At 37.6% G+C, this 23066-nt stretch overlaps 1 protein-coding gene across 1 annotated transcript in view; it reads right to left on the reverse strand.

Moving 5' to 3' along the window:
• Nucleotides 1-18312, reverse strand: part of LOC106874903 (transmembrane protein 64) — a 36516-nt gene extending 18204 nt beyond the window's left edge. Inside the window, exon 1 of the mRNA XM_014922817.2 lies at nucleotides 17109-18312. Within this exon, the coding sequence (XP_014778303.2) occupies nucleotides 17109-17765 (657 nt within the window). The 5' untranslated portion in view covers nucleotides 17766-18312. The remainder of the gene's footprint in view (nucleotides 1-17108) is intronic.
• Nucleotides 18313-23066: the final 4754 nt, after the last annotated feature.

Below are 23066 nucleotides of genomic sequence, written 5' to 3' on the forward strand. Positions count from 1 at the left end.
AGAATCGCGGTTTCGATTCCCAGACCGGGCGTTGTGAGTGTTTATTGAGCGAAAACACCAAAAGCTCCAACGAGGCTCTGGCAGGGGATGGTGGCAAACCCTGCTGTACTCTTCCACCACAACTTTCTCTCACTCTTACTTCCTGTTTCTGTTGTACCTGTAATTCAAAGGGTCAGCCTTGTCACACTGTGTCACGCTGAATATCCCCGAGAACTACGTTAAGGGTACACGTGTCTGTGGAGTGCTCAGCCACTTGCACGTTAATTTCATGAGCAGGCTGTTCTGTTGATCGGATCAACTGGAACCCTCGACGTCGTAAGCGACGGAGTGCCAACACAGTCAGCCAGACTCAGTTCTCACTAATTGACTTTGGCTTATGGAGTTCTTGTTTTTATAACTATCTAAAACCGGCCAGAAGGATAGACATATTGTTGAGAACAATTGATTTCGTTGGCCTAGCTTTTGGTGGCCTACAAGAGGTTAGAAGGGTTAAGTGGCAAAGACATTATTATGCTTAGTGATGGCATCTAGCAAAGGTAACTGCTGTCACTCACAGAAAAGCTATTGTTTTACTGTGAGAAAAAGACTGTTGGACTGTTAAATGAAATTTGGCTATCGAAGATCAAATCCACGCTATGCCTGCATGAAGCCACTACATATATATATATATACTTTTATATATAGTCCACTCTGTAAGGTGGTTGGTGTTAGGAAGGGTATCTAGCTGTAAAAATCTAGCCAAAACAGATAATGAAGTCTGGTGCAGTCTTCTGCCCAGCCAACCCATCAGACTGTCCAACCCATGCCATTTAATGGACGTTAAATGATGATGATGATGATATATATAAGGGCATCCAGTTGTAGAAAATTCACCTCAACAAATTCTGTCTAATCTGATGTATGCAAGCATGGAATGGAAATCAAATGACGATGATGATGTAATCACATACAAAGAAGAAGAACAACAACAACAACAACTGCTGTTGCTGCTGCTGCTACCACAATCACCTTTAAATCTGTCTTATTTGATTCAAACCCACAATCACCAAATTGGCTGAAAAATAAAATCAGTGTTGCATGAATAACTACCTATAAATCATAGATTTTATGCACTGACTGAGTCCATAGTAGAAGTGACATGTCTCATTGATAAACAACTAGACTGCCTGCTCGTGCAAGAGGTCAAATCCATTGTAAGAAGTTTTGCTTTTCTTTTTGTCTTTCTTTCTATAAAACATTTTAACTTTTTACCTCAATTCACACAGCTAGTAGAGATAGGTACCAGACCATCAGGGAATAGCTTACTGAAATAAATTGGTAGCTTATCCAGATGGAAATATATTTCTCATCTACATAATAGGCACAGGAGTGGCTGTGTGGTAAGTAGCTGTGTGGTAAGTGGCTGTGTGGTAAGTAGCTGTGTGGTAAGTGGCTGTGTGGTAAGTAGCTTGCTTACCAACCACATGGTTCTGGGTTCAGTCCCACTGAGTGGCATCTTGGGCAAGTGTCTTCTACTATAGCCTCGGGTTGACCAAAGCCTTGTGAGTGGATTTGGTAGACGGAAACTGAAAGAAGCCCGTCATATATATGTATATATGTGTGTGTGTGTTTGTGTGTCTGTGTTTGTCCCCCTAGCATTGCTTGACAACCGATGCTGGTATGTTTATGTCCCCGTCACTTAGCGGTTTGGCAAAAGAAACCGATAGAATAAGTACTAGGTTTACAAAGAATAAGTCCCGGGGTTGATTTGCTCGACTAAAGGCGGTGCTCCAGCATGGCCGCAGTCAAATGACTGAAACAAGTAAAAGAGTAAAAGAGAGAGTAAAGAGTATAATATCATTGAAACTGGAACAAAGCACTGGTCCTTAAAATCACCTATCCTATGGCTGAGAAGACATTTAAATTTTACAATTGAATCTAGCTCTCCTCCCTCTACTACAACCACAGAGAGAGTACCAGTTCTGTCAAAATTAGTTCACACAAGATACTAGACGAAGCCTTTTTACACTATCATTGGATCCTACCCCAGTGAACACAGTATAATAGAAGCGTGCATTGTAATATCAGTAGAGCTGGTTGATGGAGGGAGGGGGAAACCAGCAATAACAATGATGTGAAATTTCATGTTCACACAGGTACAGGCATGGCGATGTGCTTAAGAAGCTCACTTTGCAACCACATGATCTTGGGTTCAGCTGCACTGAGTGACAGTTCGAGCAAATGTCTTCTGCTGTAGCTCTTAAATGCCTTGAGAGTAAATCTGGTAGATGGAAACTGTGAGGAAGCCTATTGTATATATCTAAATATATGTGTGCAATGGGTTTTATGTATATATATCATCATCATCGTTTAACGTCCACTTTCCATGCTAGCATGGGTTGGACGAATATATATATATATATGTATATATATGTGTATATATATATATATATATATATATATATATATATATATATATATATATACACACACATGCATACATACACACGACAGGCTTCCACACAGTTTCCGTTTACCAAATTCACTCCTAAAACACACACATATACATGTGTGTGTATATGCCTTTGTATCTGTGCTTGTACTCCACAACCACATGAAAACCCGTGTTGGTTCATTTACATACATGTAACTTAGTGGTTTAGCAAGAAATGCTGACAGAATAAGTAGTAGACTGTAGCTTCAGCATGGCTGCAGTCCAATGAGTGGAACAAGTAGCTGTAAGAAACGTAGACACTCTGAATACGATGAATAGGTTAATAGTTAAGTCTAAAACTGTGTTTGCTAAAAGAGAATAGCAGCTTCGATCAACACAAGTTACATGACTGCTTTCTAAACAATGGTAAACTTAAACCTAAAATCTACTACTTGAGAGTAGGTGATGAAGTCAGTTCTGAGAATGCTTGGCCTAACAGACAAGGAGTTACAGAATTGAAATTAATGATAAGTTTTACAATAATCTGTCCAACTTGTGTTAGTCACAAAATGCAGTCATGAAGATGATGATGATGCTGATGTTAATGTTGATGATGACATTGATGATAACTGTGGTGATGAACTAATAAAATTGCTGCAATTTTTCATAGGAACAGAATATATAAAAACTATAAATTCATTTTTCATAAAATGGGCCATTTAACAAACTGAATGAATTTCTAAGTGCCACTGAATGTAACCTTAGAAACTAATATTATATATCAGTTGAACTGAAATTCTGAATTTAAAATCTAACCTATTTATGAATTTCACACAATCGTTAAATTCTAGAACATGATCTTTTTTTTATCAAAATGTATATTATATATTTATATATATATATACATAAATAACATTGAAAATCATTTTGTATATCATTGGAGTCTATATGTGTGTATAAATTGCTTCATAAATTCCTCAATTAAGAAAAAAGAAAAATGAATTCACACTCAGATACAAAAGATTTTTTTAATAAAATTAATGAAGAGAAAATTTGATCTTCAACCTTCTGCAAAGCACAAGTCAGACCCACATTGAAGTAATGTTCACATATATGGAACAGTAATGTTACTGCACTCACAGATATCCTAGACTGCATTAAAAAAAATAAGGCCATTTAACAGATTGGTCTCAACAGACATGTTTCTTCTATCACAACTACAACAGCCTCTGTACTAAGCAGACTAGTTGTATACTCTATCCATTAAACCCTACTCAATGCACTTGCTTTACTGCCGCACATCTCAGACCCTACGCAAAATACTTCATCTATCATTCCTCACAAGAACTACAAAGCTATGAAATTCCTTCCCCATTCTTACTTTCTTCTCCATATATTGACATACAAATGTTCAAGCTGTATATCATATGTTTTGCTCTTATAAGTCTGGGATGTCCTGTAAACATCATAGTCCTGCTTCTCCTACCATCACTAACTTTAAACATATGGGTAGATAACACAAGGATCACTTCTTCTCGACAATGAAATACTCATTCACAGCTCATATCCCATCCTTAGATTTTTATATATTTCCTACAGTTGTTATAGATAGTAACTTGATGCCTGTGAAACTTCATGTTCCAGCTGAATAAATAGCACACACATGAACACTATAAGTGTCAAGGGACAAAAACATGGAAGTGCTCAGTAAAAGTTTGTATGTAAAATAGATATGATTTCCTATCTGGATATCAGATGGTTACCAGTAGCATCAATCTGAACAATCCCAGAGAGAATACATAGCTCCATTGTTCCTTCCCCCAACAAACATATATGATTTAATCACACTAATCTAATCCTTTACCTCAAACACTCAGAGCCAAAAAAAGAAGCTATGGGCACAACCACTCTATTTCGTTTCCAGTCAAACTAACAAAATAAATAAATTCAATCTTCCAGAGAAAATAAATTTTAGAAGATACAAAATGTTCAATTCAAGGCCAATGGCATAGGATATATTAAAATATTGTTTCCTTCAGAGTAAAGAAAGATTTAATGATTTACAACTCAGTGTTAGTTTACAAGCTTAGCTATGATTCCAATTTGTTTATTGAGTGTCAACCTAGTATAATCCAGAGATGTGATGTAACATCAACATCTGGCAGTAATGAAAATTTAAACTGAATTGTAAAAGGTTACATCAGCAACCTATGTGCATGTGTGGTAGATTAGTTAAGTTTAACAATATTTGTGTATAGTATAATACATTGATAATTCAGACTATCATGGCATTGCAGTGGCAGAAATGTCAGACTGAATGCTTTTTTAGTATTTAGACTCATCCCAATGTATTTAGTGTTTAAATCCTACTGAGGTCAATAAAAAGCAAAGTAGCAGGCAAATACTGTTTAGGTTCATCAACTATGCCTCTTCTCTACAAATTTATGGCTTTATGACAAGATGATAAATCAGTCTAACATTACATTGCAACTGTCAATTTTTATGTTCTTCATTTCTCAGACAGAGGCCAGATGGCTAATTTGATCAGGTACTGTACTAGCTGACAGTATATTTTGAGTTCAAATATATTCCTGGCAATTTGTTGCATTTATTTAAAGCAGAATACTTTTATTCTACATTGTTCCAGTGCACTTATCTGTCAGGAAATAGTGCCAAATCATTAAAAAATGTTGCGTGCATTTGTTTGTTGATCTGTCTAGGAAGAGATTGATGCCATAAAACCAGAGCTAAGTACTGACCCTTTAAAGCCATTTGATCTCAACCCTTAAGTTATCACTCTGTAGGGCTGACAAAGGCTATGTGACAACAATGCAACATTATACACCTAACATTTAAAACCAAAGGAAATATTATTAAACAAAATGGATACACATATACACATTAGTATACAATTATCAAGTAATCAATACAGACTGTCAGTAACACCTGACACCATCACTTTAATTCTAGCAAAGGATATATAATTAAATGTAAGCAAAATAGGAGTGAGGTTGTTAGCATGTAAAAGTTTAACAGAACAACCAGTACTGAACTTCTGTACTGTTAACTCAAGAAGACTAATGGATAGAAGGAGGTTTAGGATAGATCCCTGGTGAATGCCTACCTAACTTATATTCAGCAAAAGAAACCAAATAATTGAAGAATCATTTTCAACAACTGAATTATCAGCAAAGTCAGTCCTTGCTACACTCCACACTGTTTGTGGTCATACTCTAAACCAGTGTAACAGCCAAGGGAATTTTGGGTAGATTCTCATAATTCTGTCTTCATTGAAAGATACATTGAACCATTAGTTTCCTGATGATTAAGGATAAAACAGCTGAAACATCATATTGTAATATTAACATTTGGCCTTGTGATATTTTAGGTCAACCTCAGGCCGACAGGCTCATTAGACCAAAGCTTGTCTTAGTTTCTATGAGCAAGAAAGCATACAATATTCCTGCTAAATGGAGCATTCAGTCTGTTACAGGATTAACCTTGAGATGTGACTGGTTCTCACTTCAACTGGGTGAAGATGAGCAACAAGAAATGAAATGTTTTTGCTCAAGAACACTACACAATATCCAGTCTGAAAATTGAAACTGCACTGTTATTATCTGAAGTTCAACACCCAAAACACCAGAGATATAACAGCAATTACGTTTTTACTATGCCCAAGGGTAATTTTATAAGAGAAGGTATTTCTGTTGACTTCAGAATGTTTCTGGTGTTTATTGTATTAGGCTGAGAGGGGTGAAAGATAATGCGAACAGGAGCAGGATTTCAACTCAGTGCCAAACTAAATGCAATTAATCTTTCAGTAGAACCATCACCAAAATCTGTTATAATATTACTAGACTAATTATAACAATTACATTTGCACCATGAGGGCCATGGGATGGCAGAAATATTAGAATGTATGACTAAATACTTGGTATTATTTAATTGTATTCTTTCTTATATTGTGAGCCAGGGTTCCTTTTGCTTTCTAGCTCATTGGAACTTAAAATAAGTACCAGTAATGTACTGAGATCAATTCAATATAATATGTACAGCAACATATTGCAAATATATTTCTTCTTGGTGACAACATACACTTCTTGCATCAAAATTAAAGGAAAAATGTTAGGACCAAGAATGTAAAATGAAAATTTTACCTAATGTTTATCACATCACATCTAGATGTTAATGGTAATATTAACATTTGAATCATCATCATCATCATCATCGTTTAACGTCCGCTTTCCATGCTAGCATGGGTTGGACGATTTGACTGAGGACTGGTGAAACCGGATGGCAACACCAGGCTCCAATCTAAATTTGGCAGAGTTTCTACAGCTGGATGCCCTTCCTAACGCCAATGTGATACAAAAATCATTGCTTATAAGTACCTTTGTTTATAAGTACCAACTAAATATTGGTGTTGGTGGTGGTGGGGAGGGGGAAGGAAAGGGATATAACTGACTACATTTTTCTACCCAAATTTTTTTGTTTAAGCAACCCTCTGGGGATGATAAGGTGTGTATTAGTCAAGTGCTGAGTTTAATTAATTGTTCCCTCCCTACAAATTACTGGCCTTGTGTTGTTACTGCTACTACAACTACTACTACTACTACCACCATAAGCACTACCTCTACTACTACTACTACAACAACTACTGCAGGACAAACAACATAACAACCACTGGAGAGAAGGTAAAGCTATCAGAAGTCACTTCTATAAAACATGATTATCAATTATTTTATTGATCCTCAGGCAGACTATAAAACATTTTCAACATAAGCACTGTAGTTAGTTAACAAACAGCTGCTCCACTGTCAAATTGATCTGTCTTTACAATGTTAAGTTTTTGCTCGGGGGGGGGGGGGAAGCCATTTGTATACTGTGCCATTTCCATTGTATGCATTCCCACAGTTATCATCATTATCATCGATGTTTGAATGTCTTCTACTATAGCCCCAGGCCAACCAAAGCCTTGTGAGTGGATTTGGTAGATGGAAACTGAAAGAAACCTGTGGTATATATAAATATGTGTATAGACATGTGCGCATGTGTTGTTTTTGTCTCTTGACTTGACATGGCATGATAGTTGTAAATGAAGGTCACTGTCATACAAGCAGTGTCGTTCATTTCCAATATTCTACAGAAACATGTCTGGCCATGGGGAAATATTACCTTGCTTAGAAACAAGTGAGGGTTGGTGACAGGAAGGGTGTCTCTATTCTTTATTCTTCTGGACAACAGCCAAGCTGAAGCACAGCCTTAATTTATTTTCTTTCAGTTTTACTGTTACTTTATGGCTGGAAGTTGGTCTATGATTGAGTTTGTAACAGCTGATTTTCCCTGGGTGTATCCTTGAATGGATGCTTGATCTGGTATTGTCATTAGGAATTTATCCAATGTTTTGTGTTTCAGTAGAGGTTCCCTTTTACATTTCTGATTTCTTCAGACTGATACAATAGAGTGTTTTTGTTGTGATTTCGAAGGTGGAAAATCTATCTCAAGTATACTGTCTGTCCCATGCAAGCATGGAAAAATGGCTGTTAAATGATGATGATCATCATCATCCTCTAACGACTGTTTTCCATGCTGGCATGGATTGAAAATAAACAGAAATAATGGGTTATATTACATTGATTTATTTGCTACAGCTGTTTCAGATATGCATTAGGGTGCATTCCTGGTTCATATAATTAAGATTCGGTTGAATTAGGTACTTAAATTGTGGCATTTTGTTAGGCCAATCTAATTTGCATACCCAAATAATATCAGGTGAATATCAAACTCTGTGCAGAAGTGTTTGCACTTGATATTCTTGCAGCGTATGCAGATAACATGACCCAGCTTAGTGAAGAGATTCGCTCTTGGTTGTTCAGACATGCACTTTATATAAAAGTACAAAAATACTTTATATAAAATTTCCAAAGTGCAGATTCCAGGGTAGGCAAATAAGATACAAGTAACAAAGATGTACAGGTATCAATTCATTATGGTCGTTTCAAGCGACTCCTTTAATTGATTAATGAAAACATCATTGCAAAGAAACTGTTTTCATCAATAGACTTCAAGCACAAAGGACAAACCTACTGCTTTAATATATCCATATCACCAATGGAGCTCAAATATTTACATTGATTCTGTAGGCACACACACACAGCATGGCAGGTTTCTTTCAGTTTTCATTTAACAAATCCACGTGTGTGTGTGTGTGTGTGAATGCACACACTTTCATACATATGTGCACAGGCATGCATAAAAATATTTTGTTAGCTTGCAATGGAGAAAAGCGACTTTGTCCTCAGGAGGTCTTTCTGGGTTTTTTTTGGGGGGTGACATTGGTGTAATTGATGTTTAGTTTGAATGTATTGTAGGTCAATGCTTAAAAAATTAGATAGGTAGGGAAAAAGTTCCAGAGGATAAGAATTGGAAACAACTGGGTGAAGTATTTAGTGTGGGACCATAAAAGTTAAACACAGCGAGGGTGAAGGGGGATGAAGGGAGTCAGGCAGTGGAGCAGACATGCAAGTAGCTAGTTCAAGTGGAGCGAAGGCTGTTGTAGCAGTGTTTGAAGTATTCAAAAAATTAGATCATACATCTGTGAATGTGGTGTGTAGGTGAATGAATTAATGTCAATTAGTCAGGCCTGGCTTTGAATTTGGTCTGAAGTGTTTGTGCGCGTAACAACAATGCCATCTTATATAAGTGAACAATACTGCAGGGTGGGTATTACACACGCTTTGGAACAGAGGTGAGTTACAGAGGGTAGTCTGGACAGCAATGATAGTTTTAAGATAAAGGGTGATAGATTTGTACCTGGGTATAATACGAGGTGTGGTTGACATGTTAGTAGAAGGTGTCAAGTGGGATTCAAGTTGGACTGAAGTTTCTGAACATTGTCATAGAGGAATGGTTTAGCAGATTTTACAAAATTCTTGTATTGTGAGCTTTTCCTGTTTGCAGTAGTTTTGGTGAAGGAAAGGAAGAAGGATAACCTTACTTTGATCTACATGAGTTTGTCAGTTAATAAGTCAGTGCATGCAACATAGTCCTCAGACTCTTGGACTCGTTATGAACTAAGGGACTAATGAACATTTATGTACCAACTGATATGTGTGTGTGTATATGCGCGCGCACGTGTGTGTGCATGTATAAGTGTGCATGAATGTTTGTGTGTATATATATGCAGAGGGAGGTGCAATGGCCCAGTGGTTAGGGCAGTGGACTCGCGGTCATAGGATCGCGGTTTTGATTCCCAGATCGGGCGTTGTGTGTATTTATTGAGCGAAAACACCAAAAGCTCCACGAGGCTCTGGCAGTGGGTGGTGGAAAACCCTGTTGTACTCTTTCTCTCACTCTTTCTTCCTGTTTCTGTTGTGCCTGTAATTCAAAAGGTCAGCCTTGTCACACTGTGTCATGCTGAATATCTCCGAGAACTACGTTAAGGGTACACGTGTCTGTGGAGTGCTCAGCCACTTGCACGTTAATTTCATGAGCAGGCTGTTCCATTGATCGGATCAACTGGAACCCTCAACGTTGTAAGCGATGGAGTGCCAACAACAGGATATATGCACATATGGTGCCAAATGATAAAGAAGCTCACTTCACAATCAGGAGGCTCTGTGTTGAATCTCACTAATGGCATCTTATTGTGTTGTATTACACATGAGGATTGAGTCTCTTTCCTATGTAGCAGCAGAGTTACATTGAGAAGTAGAATTTCCTGTTGTAAATGACAGATGAGGGTTCCATAACATCTGGCTTAACAACTGCCCAAATAATTTGTTTATAGTGATCAAATGTATGTGCTGGACATAAGCTCACTCTCTCCATCAAATCAATATTGCCTGAACAGGTGCATGATGTGTCACATGTCAGATGTCAAAGTGATTGCAGAGCAACATGAAATGAAGGGTCTTGCAAAGAACACAATGCACCATCAGGTCCTGCAATTGAAACAACAATCTTGCAATGATGAGTGCAACACCCTAACCACTAGGCTATGCCCCTTCACACCCTGAGAGGTAACAAACAATAACATTATGCAAGGGAAAGTGCAACTAGAGGTGGCACATCAAAAGACCCGGTTATATTCACAGTGAGCTAGCTCAAAATATTTACATATGAGCTACATTAAATACATCAAGAACCAGATGGTACTATTAAACTATGTGGAGCCACCTACTCAAAAGAAAATATTGATATAAACACTAAAGGTGTTTTCATATTCACACACACAAACACATATGTATACATGTATGTGTGTATATGTGTGTGCGTGTGTATATGTCTGTGCGTGTGTATATGTGTGTGCATGTGTACATACACATACATACATACATCATCATCATCATTGTTTAACGTCCGCTTTCCATGCTGGCATGGGTGGGACAGTTTGACTGAGGACTGGCAAACTAGAAGGCTGTATCAGGCTCCAATTTAATCTGGCAAGGTTTCTACAGCTGGATGCCCTTCCTAACACCAACCATGCCGAGAGTGTAGTGGGTGCTTTTTAAGTACCACCAGCACGAGGGCCAATCAAGTGGTACTGGCATTGACCATGCTCGAATGGTGCTTTTTACGTGCTGTCAACATGGGAGCCAGTCAGGTGGCACTGGCAACAACCATGCTCAAATGGCACATTCTACGTGTCACCAGCACAAGACCAGTCAGCAGCACTGGCATTGACAACGCTCAAATGGTGCTTTTTACATGCCACGGGCAAATATCTTTTATTTGATTCAGTGATTAGACTGCAGCCACGAATCACTTTTAGTTGAATAAATTGATTCCAGTACTTATTTTTTTAAAGACTGGTACTTATTCTATCAGTACCTTTTGTTGAATCACTAAGTTATGGGAACATAAACACACTAACACCAGTTGTCAAGCAATGGTAGGGAACAAATACAGACACAAAGACACACACAAATATATGTGTGTGTGTGTATATATATATATCATCATCATCATCGTTTAACGTCCGCTTTCCATGCTAGCATGGGTTGGACGATTTGACTGAGGACTGGTGAAACCGGATGGCAACACCAGGCTCCAGTCTGATTTGGCAGAGTTTCTACAGCTGGATGCCCTTCCTAACGCCAACCACTCAGAGAGTGTAGTGGGTGCTTTTACGTATATATATATATATATATATATATATATATACACACACACACACACATGATGGGCTTCTTTTCAGTTTCCATCAACCAAATCCACTCCCAAGGCTTTGGTTGGCCTAAGATTATAGTAGAAGGCACGAGCCCAAGGTTCCATGCAATGGGACCGAACCTGGAACCACGTAGTTGGGAAGCAAACTTCTCATCGCACAGACACTCTTTCATGTGCGTGTGTAGACATATATACATAAAAGTAAATGGATCCTCTGTCACTTATAACAGAGAATATTCAATCACAGTATTAGCATGTAAGTAGCTGAGTACTCTAAAACATGTGTACCCTTAATGTAATGGATAGAATCAATGTGACACAGGATAAAATCAATGTGACACAGGATAGAATCAATGTGACACAGGATAGAATCAATGTGACCCTAGCTGGTCCTTCGAATTAGAGCCATTGTCCATTCAACAAGCTCCCACATAGATTCCATGTACCCAAGGTTTCACTCATAAAGAAAAAAATGCCATTAGTGAGATTCAACACAGAACCTCCTGATTGTGAAGTGAGCTTCTTAACCATTTGGCACCATAGACACACACACAATGTATGTACGTATGTACGTACGTACATACATACATCACTGTTTATGTGGAAATTATGTGTGCTTGTTAGTATTCTTCAGGTTTTCACATCAATGGCTCAGATCTCATCAAGCATCCAATCAAGCAGCCCAAATGCTTGAGTACTGGCACTGCAAACACATTGTGGGACACTGTTTTATTGAATGCAGAGAGTTCTGAGGTCCAAATTTTCTTTATTCGGCTGTAACATTCTTTAATGATATCCTTTTTGTTACAGGTGCCACTGTAAGATATATTTTCACCCACCCCTAGATACCTGTAACATTCCTCATCAGATACAGGGGAAACAGTCAAATCATGAAGATGTTACTAGTCTGGCTTATAGTCTTCCCCCTTTTCACAATTATATAACAGCATTTATCCTACCAAACTCCAATCTTACATCCTTTGAGAATGTTGTAATTAGGTCAAGGCTCTTTTTCATCACATGCATATTCTTTGCATAAAGTTTCAAGTCATCCACAAAGAAACAGTAATTTTGGTATTTCTGTTTTCTTATGAACCAGTGAAATATCCTTCAGATTTCCTTAACATGAATGACAAGGGGTTTACAGAAAGTATAAACAATATCACAGAGAGGTTGTCTCCTTGGAATAGGCCCTTGCGATATTGCATTCTATCGGTGAGAATGCATTCACTCTTTGTGTTTAATTTCAAGATGGTGGTCCACGATGAAGTCAGGTCAGCTATGGCTTTGACTATTCTCTCTGGAACTTTAACAAGTTGAAGGGCTTCTAGCATCCATGAGTGGGGAACAGAGTCAGAAGTGTTCTTGTAGTCTAGCGACATTGAAACTAGGTTCCTCCTATGCTCTCACACCTCTGACATCGCAGTTTTGTTGATTAACAATTGCTCAGCACATCCCCAGACCCCACTTCTTCCCAGCTGCTTGTTCTGCTGTGATAATGTTATTGATTTCACAATGGTCATGTATGTATGTGTGTGTCTTTGTGTGTGTGTGTGTGTCTATTTATCTGCCTGTCTGTCTTACAACTTTATTGAAATATGACCACTTCTGTGTAGTACTGGTTTCAATCATCTTAAAAACTGAAGAAAATAGTAGTGGATTCTCTATAGAAGATCATATAACCTCTAGCCTAAGCTATAGAAATTACATTACTGCAGTTAAAAATGACATTGCTAAACATTAAGATTTCATTAGTCATTTAACTGCAAATCTAAGAAGTTGGCACTCAGCACATGGAAGATGGGCATCTACCAGAGTCTGTATGGCTTCAGAGAGAGCTGAAGGACAGGACATTTGTAGACTAACCAAGACCTTTGACACTGTCAGTTATGAATGGCTTTGGAAGATCATGGGTAAGTTTGGCTGCCTGGACAAATTCATCAGTATGGTGCAACTGATGGCGTGTTTGCTTGGATGCTGGACAATGGAGATTCTTCTGATGCATTCCCGGTCACTAACAGAGTCAAGCAGGGTTGTATACTCACACCTACACTGTTCAGCATGATGTTGGATGCCTTCTGCAACAACAGAACCAGCATGAAGATCAAATTCAAGACTGATGGCAGACTCTTCAACCTGGGGAGGCAATAGACCAACAAAGTGGAAGAGGACTCAGTACATGACTTCCTGTTTGTAGACGACAGTCCGCTCAACACTGCCACAGAGGTCCAGATATATACATATATATACATACATACACACATTCTTTCTATTTTATTGATGTGTGGGAAAAACAAAGGGAGAGAGACTCCTGAGGGATGATTTCATGGTTTGTTGACTGCTCCTTAGATAAGACATACCCAGGTTCATTCTTCAATCACTATGTAAAGCAGGCATAAAATAGGCTAGCACCAAAGTGGATTGTCTAATTTGCATACTTGTAATTTTGACATTTCATCACTAGTTTATGTTCAATACAGTGTAGACTGATAACTGTGGAAGACATAAACAGAAATGAATCCAAATATTGGTTTCAAATTTTGGTACAAGACCAGTAAGTTAATTCCATTGATCCGCCCTAGTGCTCAAATGGTACTTATTTTATTGACCCCAAAAGGATAAAAGGCAAAGTCAACCTCAGCGGTATTTGAACTCAGAACAAAGAGGCAGCCAAAATGCCGTTAAGCATTTAGTGTGCTAACAGTTCTACCAGCTCACCACTTTAATAAATCTAAATATTAAAAAGATTCACTGTGGGTGTAATATAAATGTAAGTACCTTCTTTCTTTATTATTGATGGAATAAAGGAGGAACCATCTTGGCTATTTCATCACAGTGAGCTTTTGTAATATCTAAATTTCTTTCATGAGACATTAACCCTTTCATTATCAACCTGGCTGAAACTGACTCTTGCTCTGAATACAAATGTCTTGTTTTCATAAGTTTTGAATTAAAATCTTCCACCAAACCTTAGTCACAATTTATGTTCCTAACACTAGCTGAATGATAACTGAGTTATTTTACTAAATTCTTTGTTATATTTAAAGTAATTCAAAGAAACACAGAGCATCTCAAAATAAATACAGTAATGAAAGGGTTAACTTAAGACAAGCTGTCAAAAGCACAAGCAAGCAAATCAGACTATCTTTTAATGTGCTACTCAATATATATGTGGTGTGTTATGGTGTGGAGAAACGTGTGAAGAGATGGGAGGCTGGATGTATATTTGAAGGTTTAAAACAGTGGTTTTTCAACAGGGGTTCATATGGCTGATAAGGGTGCATATAAAATTTTGTTGTTAAAATTCATCAGCAATTAATTAGTCATATTTCTACAATAAATTATTTTAAATATAATACCTAATAATATTTAACTACACAAATATAGGATTTTTTAAACATTGAATGGCTATGAGGGTCCTGTAAAGTAAGACAGGAATCAAAGGGATCCATAGGCAGAAAATGGTTGAGAACGACTTGTTTAACCCACAAAGCGCTGGGATTTGTACTTACATAGCTTGGGCTGCTGAGCACATTTTATGAAAATGAGACTGCCATGCACACATAAAAAACAAAAAAATAGTTAAAATATCTTCTTAGTATACAATAGTAGTAAGTTTTACATCATCTGAAAAGTCATTAGTTGAACTATTAGTCCTCTTGCATTATGGGGGTTATCGGAGCGTTTGAATGACATAAGACCCCACCAAACGCCCATAAATTAAATGCATCTATCTGGGCCACGATCGTGGTCTGTCGACCTGTGCCTGACGGCCATGATCGTGGCCCGTCGTGCTTTGTGTGTTAAAGTCAGATGGTGTGTTTCAATGTGTCTGTAAGTGTGCGCACATAGGAAGTGAGTAGTTATATCCACGTGCCAGTTTATGTGGGTGTATAGATGCATGGAGATAGTGTTATGTAGTGAGGTGTGTATAAGTGTAGTGCAATATGGAGTGAATGTAGAAGGACGAAATGCAATGTAGTAGGGTGGAGTTCGATTATCTTGACTAAACTATTTAATTCCGAAGGTGTGGAGGAGCAACTGAAGCAGAAAATAACACGTACATACATACACAGACATATATGTAAGTAGGCGAACATGTGTGCACATACATCGAAATATAATATAAACACTTGATAAGATTTATTCTAAACATTTACACGGTAATTTCGCATGTTTCAGATACCGAAAAAAAAAGCCAGAAGAATTATTTTCGGTGAATTAAGTTTGAATGAAGTCAAATAGTCATCCAAAACTTTCTATTAATCTATCAGTATATTTGTTTTACATGTGTATGTGTGTGTGACTTGATTTATGATACAACTAGAAAGATTAATAAAGTTTCTGAATTTGAAAGCAAAATTAGATCCTGCCATCACCACCACCTTCGCCTCTCCCACAATTAGGGAAAACAAAAACTAATTATGTTCTAAATGAGTCATTAAAGTACATCGGGTCTTGAATGATTATGCTGTTGAACTGTCAATGTTTCCCTTTCAAAATGATTTTCTTCTCAATTACCAAAGCTATGAATGCATGTGTGTGTGTGAAGAATGAGAGGGCGAGTCGGGTATTTCAATGTGGAATATTTATGTAATTAAATTGAAGAATAGTTAGTTTATATATAATTGAAAAAAGGATTCCGATACTATGTATGTGTATGCCACTTTGAAGGAAGAACCCATTAAGGTAAACTTAAATGTTCGCTCGACCTGTTAGAAAGAGCAGCTAAATTTTCATCAAATCTCTTCAACTCTCAATAAAGGAAAGACACTCTATCTACAATTCAAAGACATCTAAAATGTCTTTGACCATAGGATGTTCTATCAAGGTTGGCCTGGGTTAAACGAGGACACGTCGAGCCAGTGTAGGGGGCTCGACCTGCTAATTCGAACCAAATTTCACACAGTTCATATCCTAGTATCTTAAATAAGGAAAGAACACAGACACTGCATGTATGCATACCCCTAAAAGAGAGGAGATAGACTTTGATCCCGAATCTATATAACAGGGGTTGAGCATCAACAACACCAGCTTGACTGGCATTCTTTCGTTAGAAGCGGCACAAAAGAAGGCCTGAAAGGCATTCTTAACAGTTCTCTTTAACTTCAGTTCATAAATATCCTCAAATAAAACTCACATAGCATATCAGACACAATTACATTTAAGTTTTAGAATAAATAGTTCAACACTTTAACTAAAGAACATACACCCACCGCTCGATGATCGATCCCTATTAGACGACGAATGTTGATACTATTTGTGCGACAGGATTGAAGTATACTATACTAACTTATGTACTGCTGACACCTCACTACCTGAAATAAATAAATTCGAAAGAAACAACAAAACATTATTCTAACATCGAGGTATATATATATATGAATAACAAAACAGATCCCGGGTGAAGGTCTTCATATTGACCCATATCTTATTGTTTTTTTTTTACCCATCAAAGAAATATAAACAATAAGTTTCGGGTGGAATGCAAACAGGAAATACAAATTAAAGTTTCACTTACCCCAAACAGACCATTTTGCAAACCAAATGGAATTGGTGTGAGCCTAGCCAAAGCGATGACTTTGTATCCCTGGGGGCCTTCCACAACTTTAATGACAGCCTCTAGTTTTTTACTGTAAAATCTCACGGTTATACATCGACAGCAGGTCCTCAAAACTAAATAAGCAGTTGATACACCGACAGCCCCACATGTAAGTACAACAAAGATGCCACGAAGGAAACCGTATACGTAACCTGTGGTTAACAACAGTAGAAAGTATCCCCAGGCAATGGGGAAGCTAACAAGTGTGTACATACATAGAAAGGCTAAGTAACTGACAATTGCATCTGTATGTTCTAGCCATAACAACATGTCTTTAACATAACTCTTGAAAAATATCAGCAGCAAACAGATTATTGAAATAACTGTCAATGAAACGATGGACATATGACCACAATTTGTGGCCGAAGGGTCGCTGTAAAAACTATCTTCAAGAACTGACTGTCCACTATTGAGATTTAGGGAATGACGTGGAGAAGACGCTCCAGAAGAAGCAGAGGTGTTTGTCATCAATGAAGATTTACAAGGTGTTAGATTTTGCATCTTCGACATGTCCGAGCTCCCAGGCTGCTGAGAAAAGAAAACTTTTTCCAGCGAAGATAAATCTCCGAATATCATTTATATAAAGTTGTGTGTAAGCGACTATAGATAAGTTCAAAGTCCCTTTAAACATATAACTTTAAATGAAAGAAAACAAAACAAAAAAACGGTCACTTGAAATTCATCGTTAACAATGGGTGTTCAATGGAAACCGTAATGTTTAGGAAATAAATAAACAAATAAATAAATCACAATTATTCATTCATTAACTTGATGTCCATAAACTTTCCTCTGAAGTATATTCATGCTGGCATCAGTTTGTTAAAGACAAAAAGTAAGTTTTCTAACATGTTCATGTTTACAGCGTTTTTATATAAACTCCCAGATTTTCACAACCGTTGATGTGGCTTGACACTTGATTTACTGTGTTAATGTGTGTATTTGAAAATAATAAAGGTTCATCGCGTGATCCATATCAACAATACGTCTGTATAACATTTGTTGCTACCGACCTCATTCGGCGATTCGCTTCTTTCAGTTCCCTGGGCATTTGGATATCGCTTCGATGACAGGCAAAACTAATGTATCTTGTTATGATGCATCGTCATTACTTTTGCCTGTCATTACAGTTACGTGTGACGTAACGAGTTATTTCCCTTAGTAAGCAGAATTTTTACCAATTCTGTTTCTCATCATAATAGTGTAACTAAGCAACATATCCACTGAGAATTTTATTTAACTCTTTGCCAATCTCACACACCACATAATGTTTTATGAGTTAGATTGAAATGTTTGCGTATATTGAGAATATTTTTTTAATGCACTCTAACATATGAATTATACATTTTTCATCCCAAATATATTTCTCAAATACAAAAGCCGAAATAAGTTTCTGAAATTGAAAGAGAAAAGAAAACTTTTGCTAAAAAAAAAAAGGCAGATTTAATAAATATAATGATTATATCATATTAAAGTGATATTTTCCATTTAAACTAAGATATTTTACCAATGTGTGAAAAACAATTGTTAATATATGTAGATTAAATTGTAAAAAATAAATTTTAATTGTAAAAATAATACAACAAAGGATCAAAGTGTTAATTATTTAATATTGAAACAAATCATGCAAAAAGTATCATTATTTATTTATTTATATCTTGGATTATTTTGTTTAACCTTTTCCTTGAGATTTTTATGATTATATGCTGCGGTAATTATTTTGAAACAGCAATGGTCTTAAATTCAAATTTGTTATAATCTTTTCCTGGAATTTTGCCTTCAGACCTTGCTCTAGTCCAGCATTTCTAAAAAGAAGTTGCTGCGAGGACTGAAAAATGAGCAGACAATGTTTAACAAAATTAAGGTGGTTTTAATCATTTGAACCTTGTTCAAACAACATGGTGAAAAAAGATGGTTATATGGATGTAAACTCTCTTTTGTCTTCTCATTAATAAAGAGAATGTAGTAGACTGGAATCACTAATATTGACGGTGGGGAAGGGGTATTTTTCAGCTTGAGACCCACTAACCTTGTGGATAAGAGCATTGTTAACTCTAGTTTAGGAATAAATGTTTATAGTTTCATTCCACTCTGATATTATGGATACATCTTGGGCCTTACAAAGGCAATGACCAAGACCTTTGGTATTATGTCATCTTTGTGAAGAAGACCCATCAAGCTGAGCAAAATCGCAGTTGTAACAGATACCAGTGTCATGCAAATGGTACCCGTACCAGTGGCATGTAAAAACACCCATTACACTCTCGGAGCAGTTGGTGTTTTCTTCCACATTTGAAGTGACCATGCCACTCAATACATTGCACATGACCCATTGCCTCATTACCATAAGCTTGCTGAAGCATACTCAATGCCTCTGTAGCAGACTTTCCAAGCGTAACACAAAATTTCACATTGGCTTCTTGTTCATGTCCATGACAAAATCACAGCCTATAGCATACATGTAATCACAAAAGCACAAATTTCACATCTTGCGAAGTAAACACAGCAATGTCACTTGGCTTACTGCCTCATGAAGGGTCACCCTTAGCTCTCACTGCACACACAACTGTATGCTGCCATCTCTCTTTACTCTTTTTGCTCTTTCACTTGTTTCAGTCATTTGACTCTGGCCATGCTGGAGCACCGCCTTTAGTCGAGCAAATCAACCCCAGGACTTATTCTTTGTAAGCCAAGTACTTATTCTATCGGTCTCTTTTGCCAAACCGTAGGGGACAAACAGACACACAGACACACACACAAACACACACACACACACATACATATATATATATATACGAAGGGCTTCTTTCAGTTTCCGTCTACCAAATTCACTCACAAGGCTTTGGTCGGCCCGAGGCTATAGTAGAAAACTCTTGCCCAAGGTGCCATACAGTAAGACTGAACCCGAAACCATGTGGTTGGTAAGCAAGCTACTTACTACACAGCCACTCTTGTGCTATCTGTTGGTGCACTACAAAACTTTTTGACGCCACCTCATATATCACATGTAAAGCTGATCTACCTTTCATCTACTCGTTGACCAGCTTTCCTCCTTCACTACATCTCCCCATTCACTTCAATCGTCTAATCCAGTGTCCTTATGACCCCTGGGGGTCCATATACAGTTTTGTTATTAAAATTTACATGCAATAAATTACTTATACTCCTACAACACACAAAATGTTCTAACAATGTTTTTTTTTTATACAATTCCTAATAATTTTTAATTATAAAAATATAATAAAATGTTTTTAAACATCAAATAAAGGTCCAGTGAAGTAAAACAGGAATCAAAGAAATCCATGAGGAAAAAATGGTTAAGAATCACTGATCAAACCTATCATCTTTATGAAGCTCATATTCTATGAAACTTGTATCCTATGAAGCTTTCTGATTGTGAATGGTTGTCTCTCATACCATCTCCATCTCTCTACCTCCTTCATCCTTTACTAAGCCTATTTATGAGCGATTATTTTGGTCCAGCCTTCAATTCATCAGTACTCACTTGCCCTTCTCCATCCATTTCTCTGCTCCATTTCGGTCCATCACCCAATCACTCATATCTCTCATCTGTCCATCCTCATCACTCGGCTTCTGCCCACCTTCTTTCCTCCATCTCTCCATTTACTTTAATTATCACCTTATCATTCACACCTCTCATCTCACCACCTGTGGGGCTTGCTCACCTACTATCATCCATCATTCCTTCTCTGGTTGTTGTTTTTCTCACTGTTCTCCTCCAGTAGCTTCCCTACCACCTTAACTAACCCTCATCTCTCTTGTGTGTTGTATGTGTGTGTGTGTGTGTGTGTAAATATGTGTATGTATGCATACATGTAAATTATCATCATCATATACTCAGGCCTATTCCCTATTTTCTTTTTTAGGAGTAGGTAGCCACAGCAAGACACACATTCCATTCATTTCCCAGCTCAAAGGAGCAAGCCCCGTTCTATGCTTGGTTCAAGGCATAGAACACAACCCCCAATATCAGCAGCAGGGTCCAACAGCATATGCTGGTTTACCCCCACCACAACATGCTGGTTCTGAACCCCTTTGAGCAACATCAAAATTCACTCATCCATCCACAAACGCTCCCCAAGCTTTCCTATCATTTATAAACTCTCCTGCCTCTCTCACTCTAACACCTCTAATTACCAAAGCTTTCCTCACTCCGTCCATCCACACAAACTGAGGTCTGCCTCTGGTTCTGCTGCCTACCACTTCAGCCTTCATCACCCTCATTATTATCTGCTCCTCATCCATTCTCTCCATGTAGTTAAATCACCTCAACATTTGTCTATCCAATTTGGTTGTTAGTTTTCCTTTCATCCTTACTGGCAGAACTTCAGTATGTGGCCTGTACAACTTTTACAAGCCATTCATCTACCCCTAGCTTCCTCAGAGCCCACCATATCACACAGCAGGATACTCTGTCAAAGGTTTTCTCCTAACCTACAAATGCCAACTACAATGGTTTATTTTTAGCCAAATACTTCTCCTGCAGTTACCTGACTATAAAGATGGTGTCAGTAGTACTTCTTCCCAGATCAAAGCCAAACTGCATTTCACCTATTCTGATTCTGTTCCAAATTAACTGGGCTATAACCCTTTCTGTAACCTCCATGACCTGATCCAGCAATTTGATGAGTTTGTAGTTATTTCTATCTAAACTTTTCTAGAGGAACATAACTATGATTTGCTTGGATAATTGGAATTACAAGAATTCAATCAAATGCTAGCTTATTTGACAGACATTTTCACTTGTATGAATGATCTGAGTCTATCTCTTCAAGGAAAAAACATAAACATATTGAAATGTTGTGCAAAGCTAAATGCCTTCAAAGAAAAGTTAGCTCTTTGGTGTTGATGAGTGAAAAGAAGGAATCTTTCAAAGTTTCCATCACTTGAAGAAACAGTCGATGATAATGAATCTGTAATTCCTAGTGTGGGTGAAGAAACTGTGGCTCATTTGGAAATGTTGTCAAAGTTGTTTGATGGATATTTTGCAGTAGGAAAACTGGAAACTTCTGAAGAATGGATTATGAATCTATACTCCTTCAAATTGGATAATATGTCAGATGGTAGAGAGCTGAAGGAGGATCTTATTGAACTGTGTCCAAGTTGTGTCCTTGAAATGCAATTTGAAAGCAAGACTTTGGAAGAGTATTGGTGTTCAGCTATGGATGTGTTTCCAAGACTTTGTGAAAAAGCACTAGCTGCACTCATCCCATACGCGACGACATACATATGTGAGTCTTAGTTTAATACTCTTTTATCAATCAAGATAAAACCTAGAAACCACTTGAATGCACAGGCAGACATGTGGATTGCTATCAGCAATATAATGCCATGTTTTGAAGAACTCATAACCTAGAAACAGGAACAGAAGAGTAATTAAATTTAAATTCATTTATGAATGCTTAAGCGTTAGTCCTTTCACTTTTTTAATTTGTGAAAAATAAAATTTAAGCTTTTAGATCAGGTAATGAAAGTCACGGAGAGGGTCATAGCTCAACTGCTTAGGGAGCGAGTCAGCTTAGATGAGATGCAGTTTGGGTTTGTGCCTGGGAAAAGCACCATTGATGCTATATTTCTGGTAAGACAGCTTCAGGAGAAATACCTAGCCAAGGATAAACCTCTGTTCCTGGCTTTCGTTGACATGGAGAAAGCCTTTGACAGGGTCCCCCTCTCATCTGGTGGTCAATGAGGAAACTAGGGATAGAAGAATGGTTAGTGAGAGCTGTGTGAGCCATGTACAGAAACTCTGTCAGTAAGGTGAGGATTGGCAGAGAGTACAGTGAAGAATTCTGGGTGGAGGTAGGGGTCCACCAAGGTTCTGTCCTCAGCCCCCTTCTATTTATCATAGTTCTCCAGGCT

The sequence above is a fragment of the Octopus bimaculoides genome, chromosome 1 (genome assembly GCF_001194135.2).
Source record: "Octopus bimaculoides isolate UCB-OBI-ISO-001 chromosome 1, ASM119413v2, whole genome shotgun sequence".
NCBI lineage: Eukaryota > Metazoa > Mollusca > Cephalopoda > Octopoda > Octopodidae > Octopus > Octopus bimaculoides.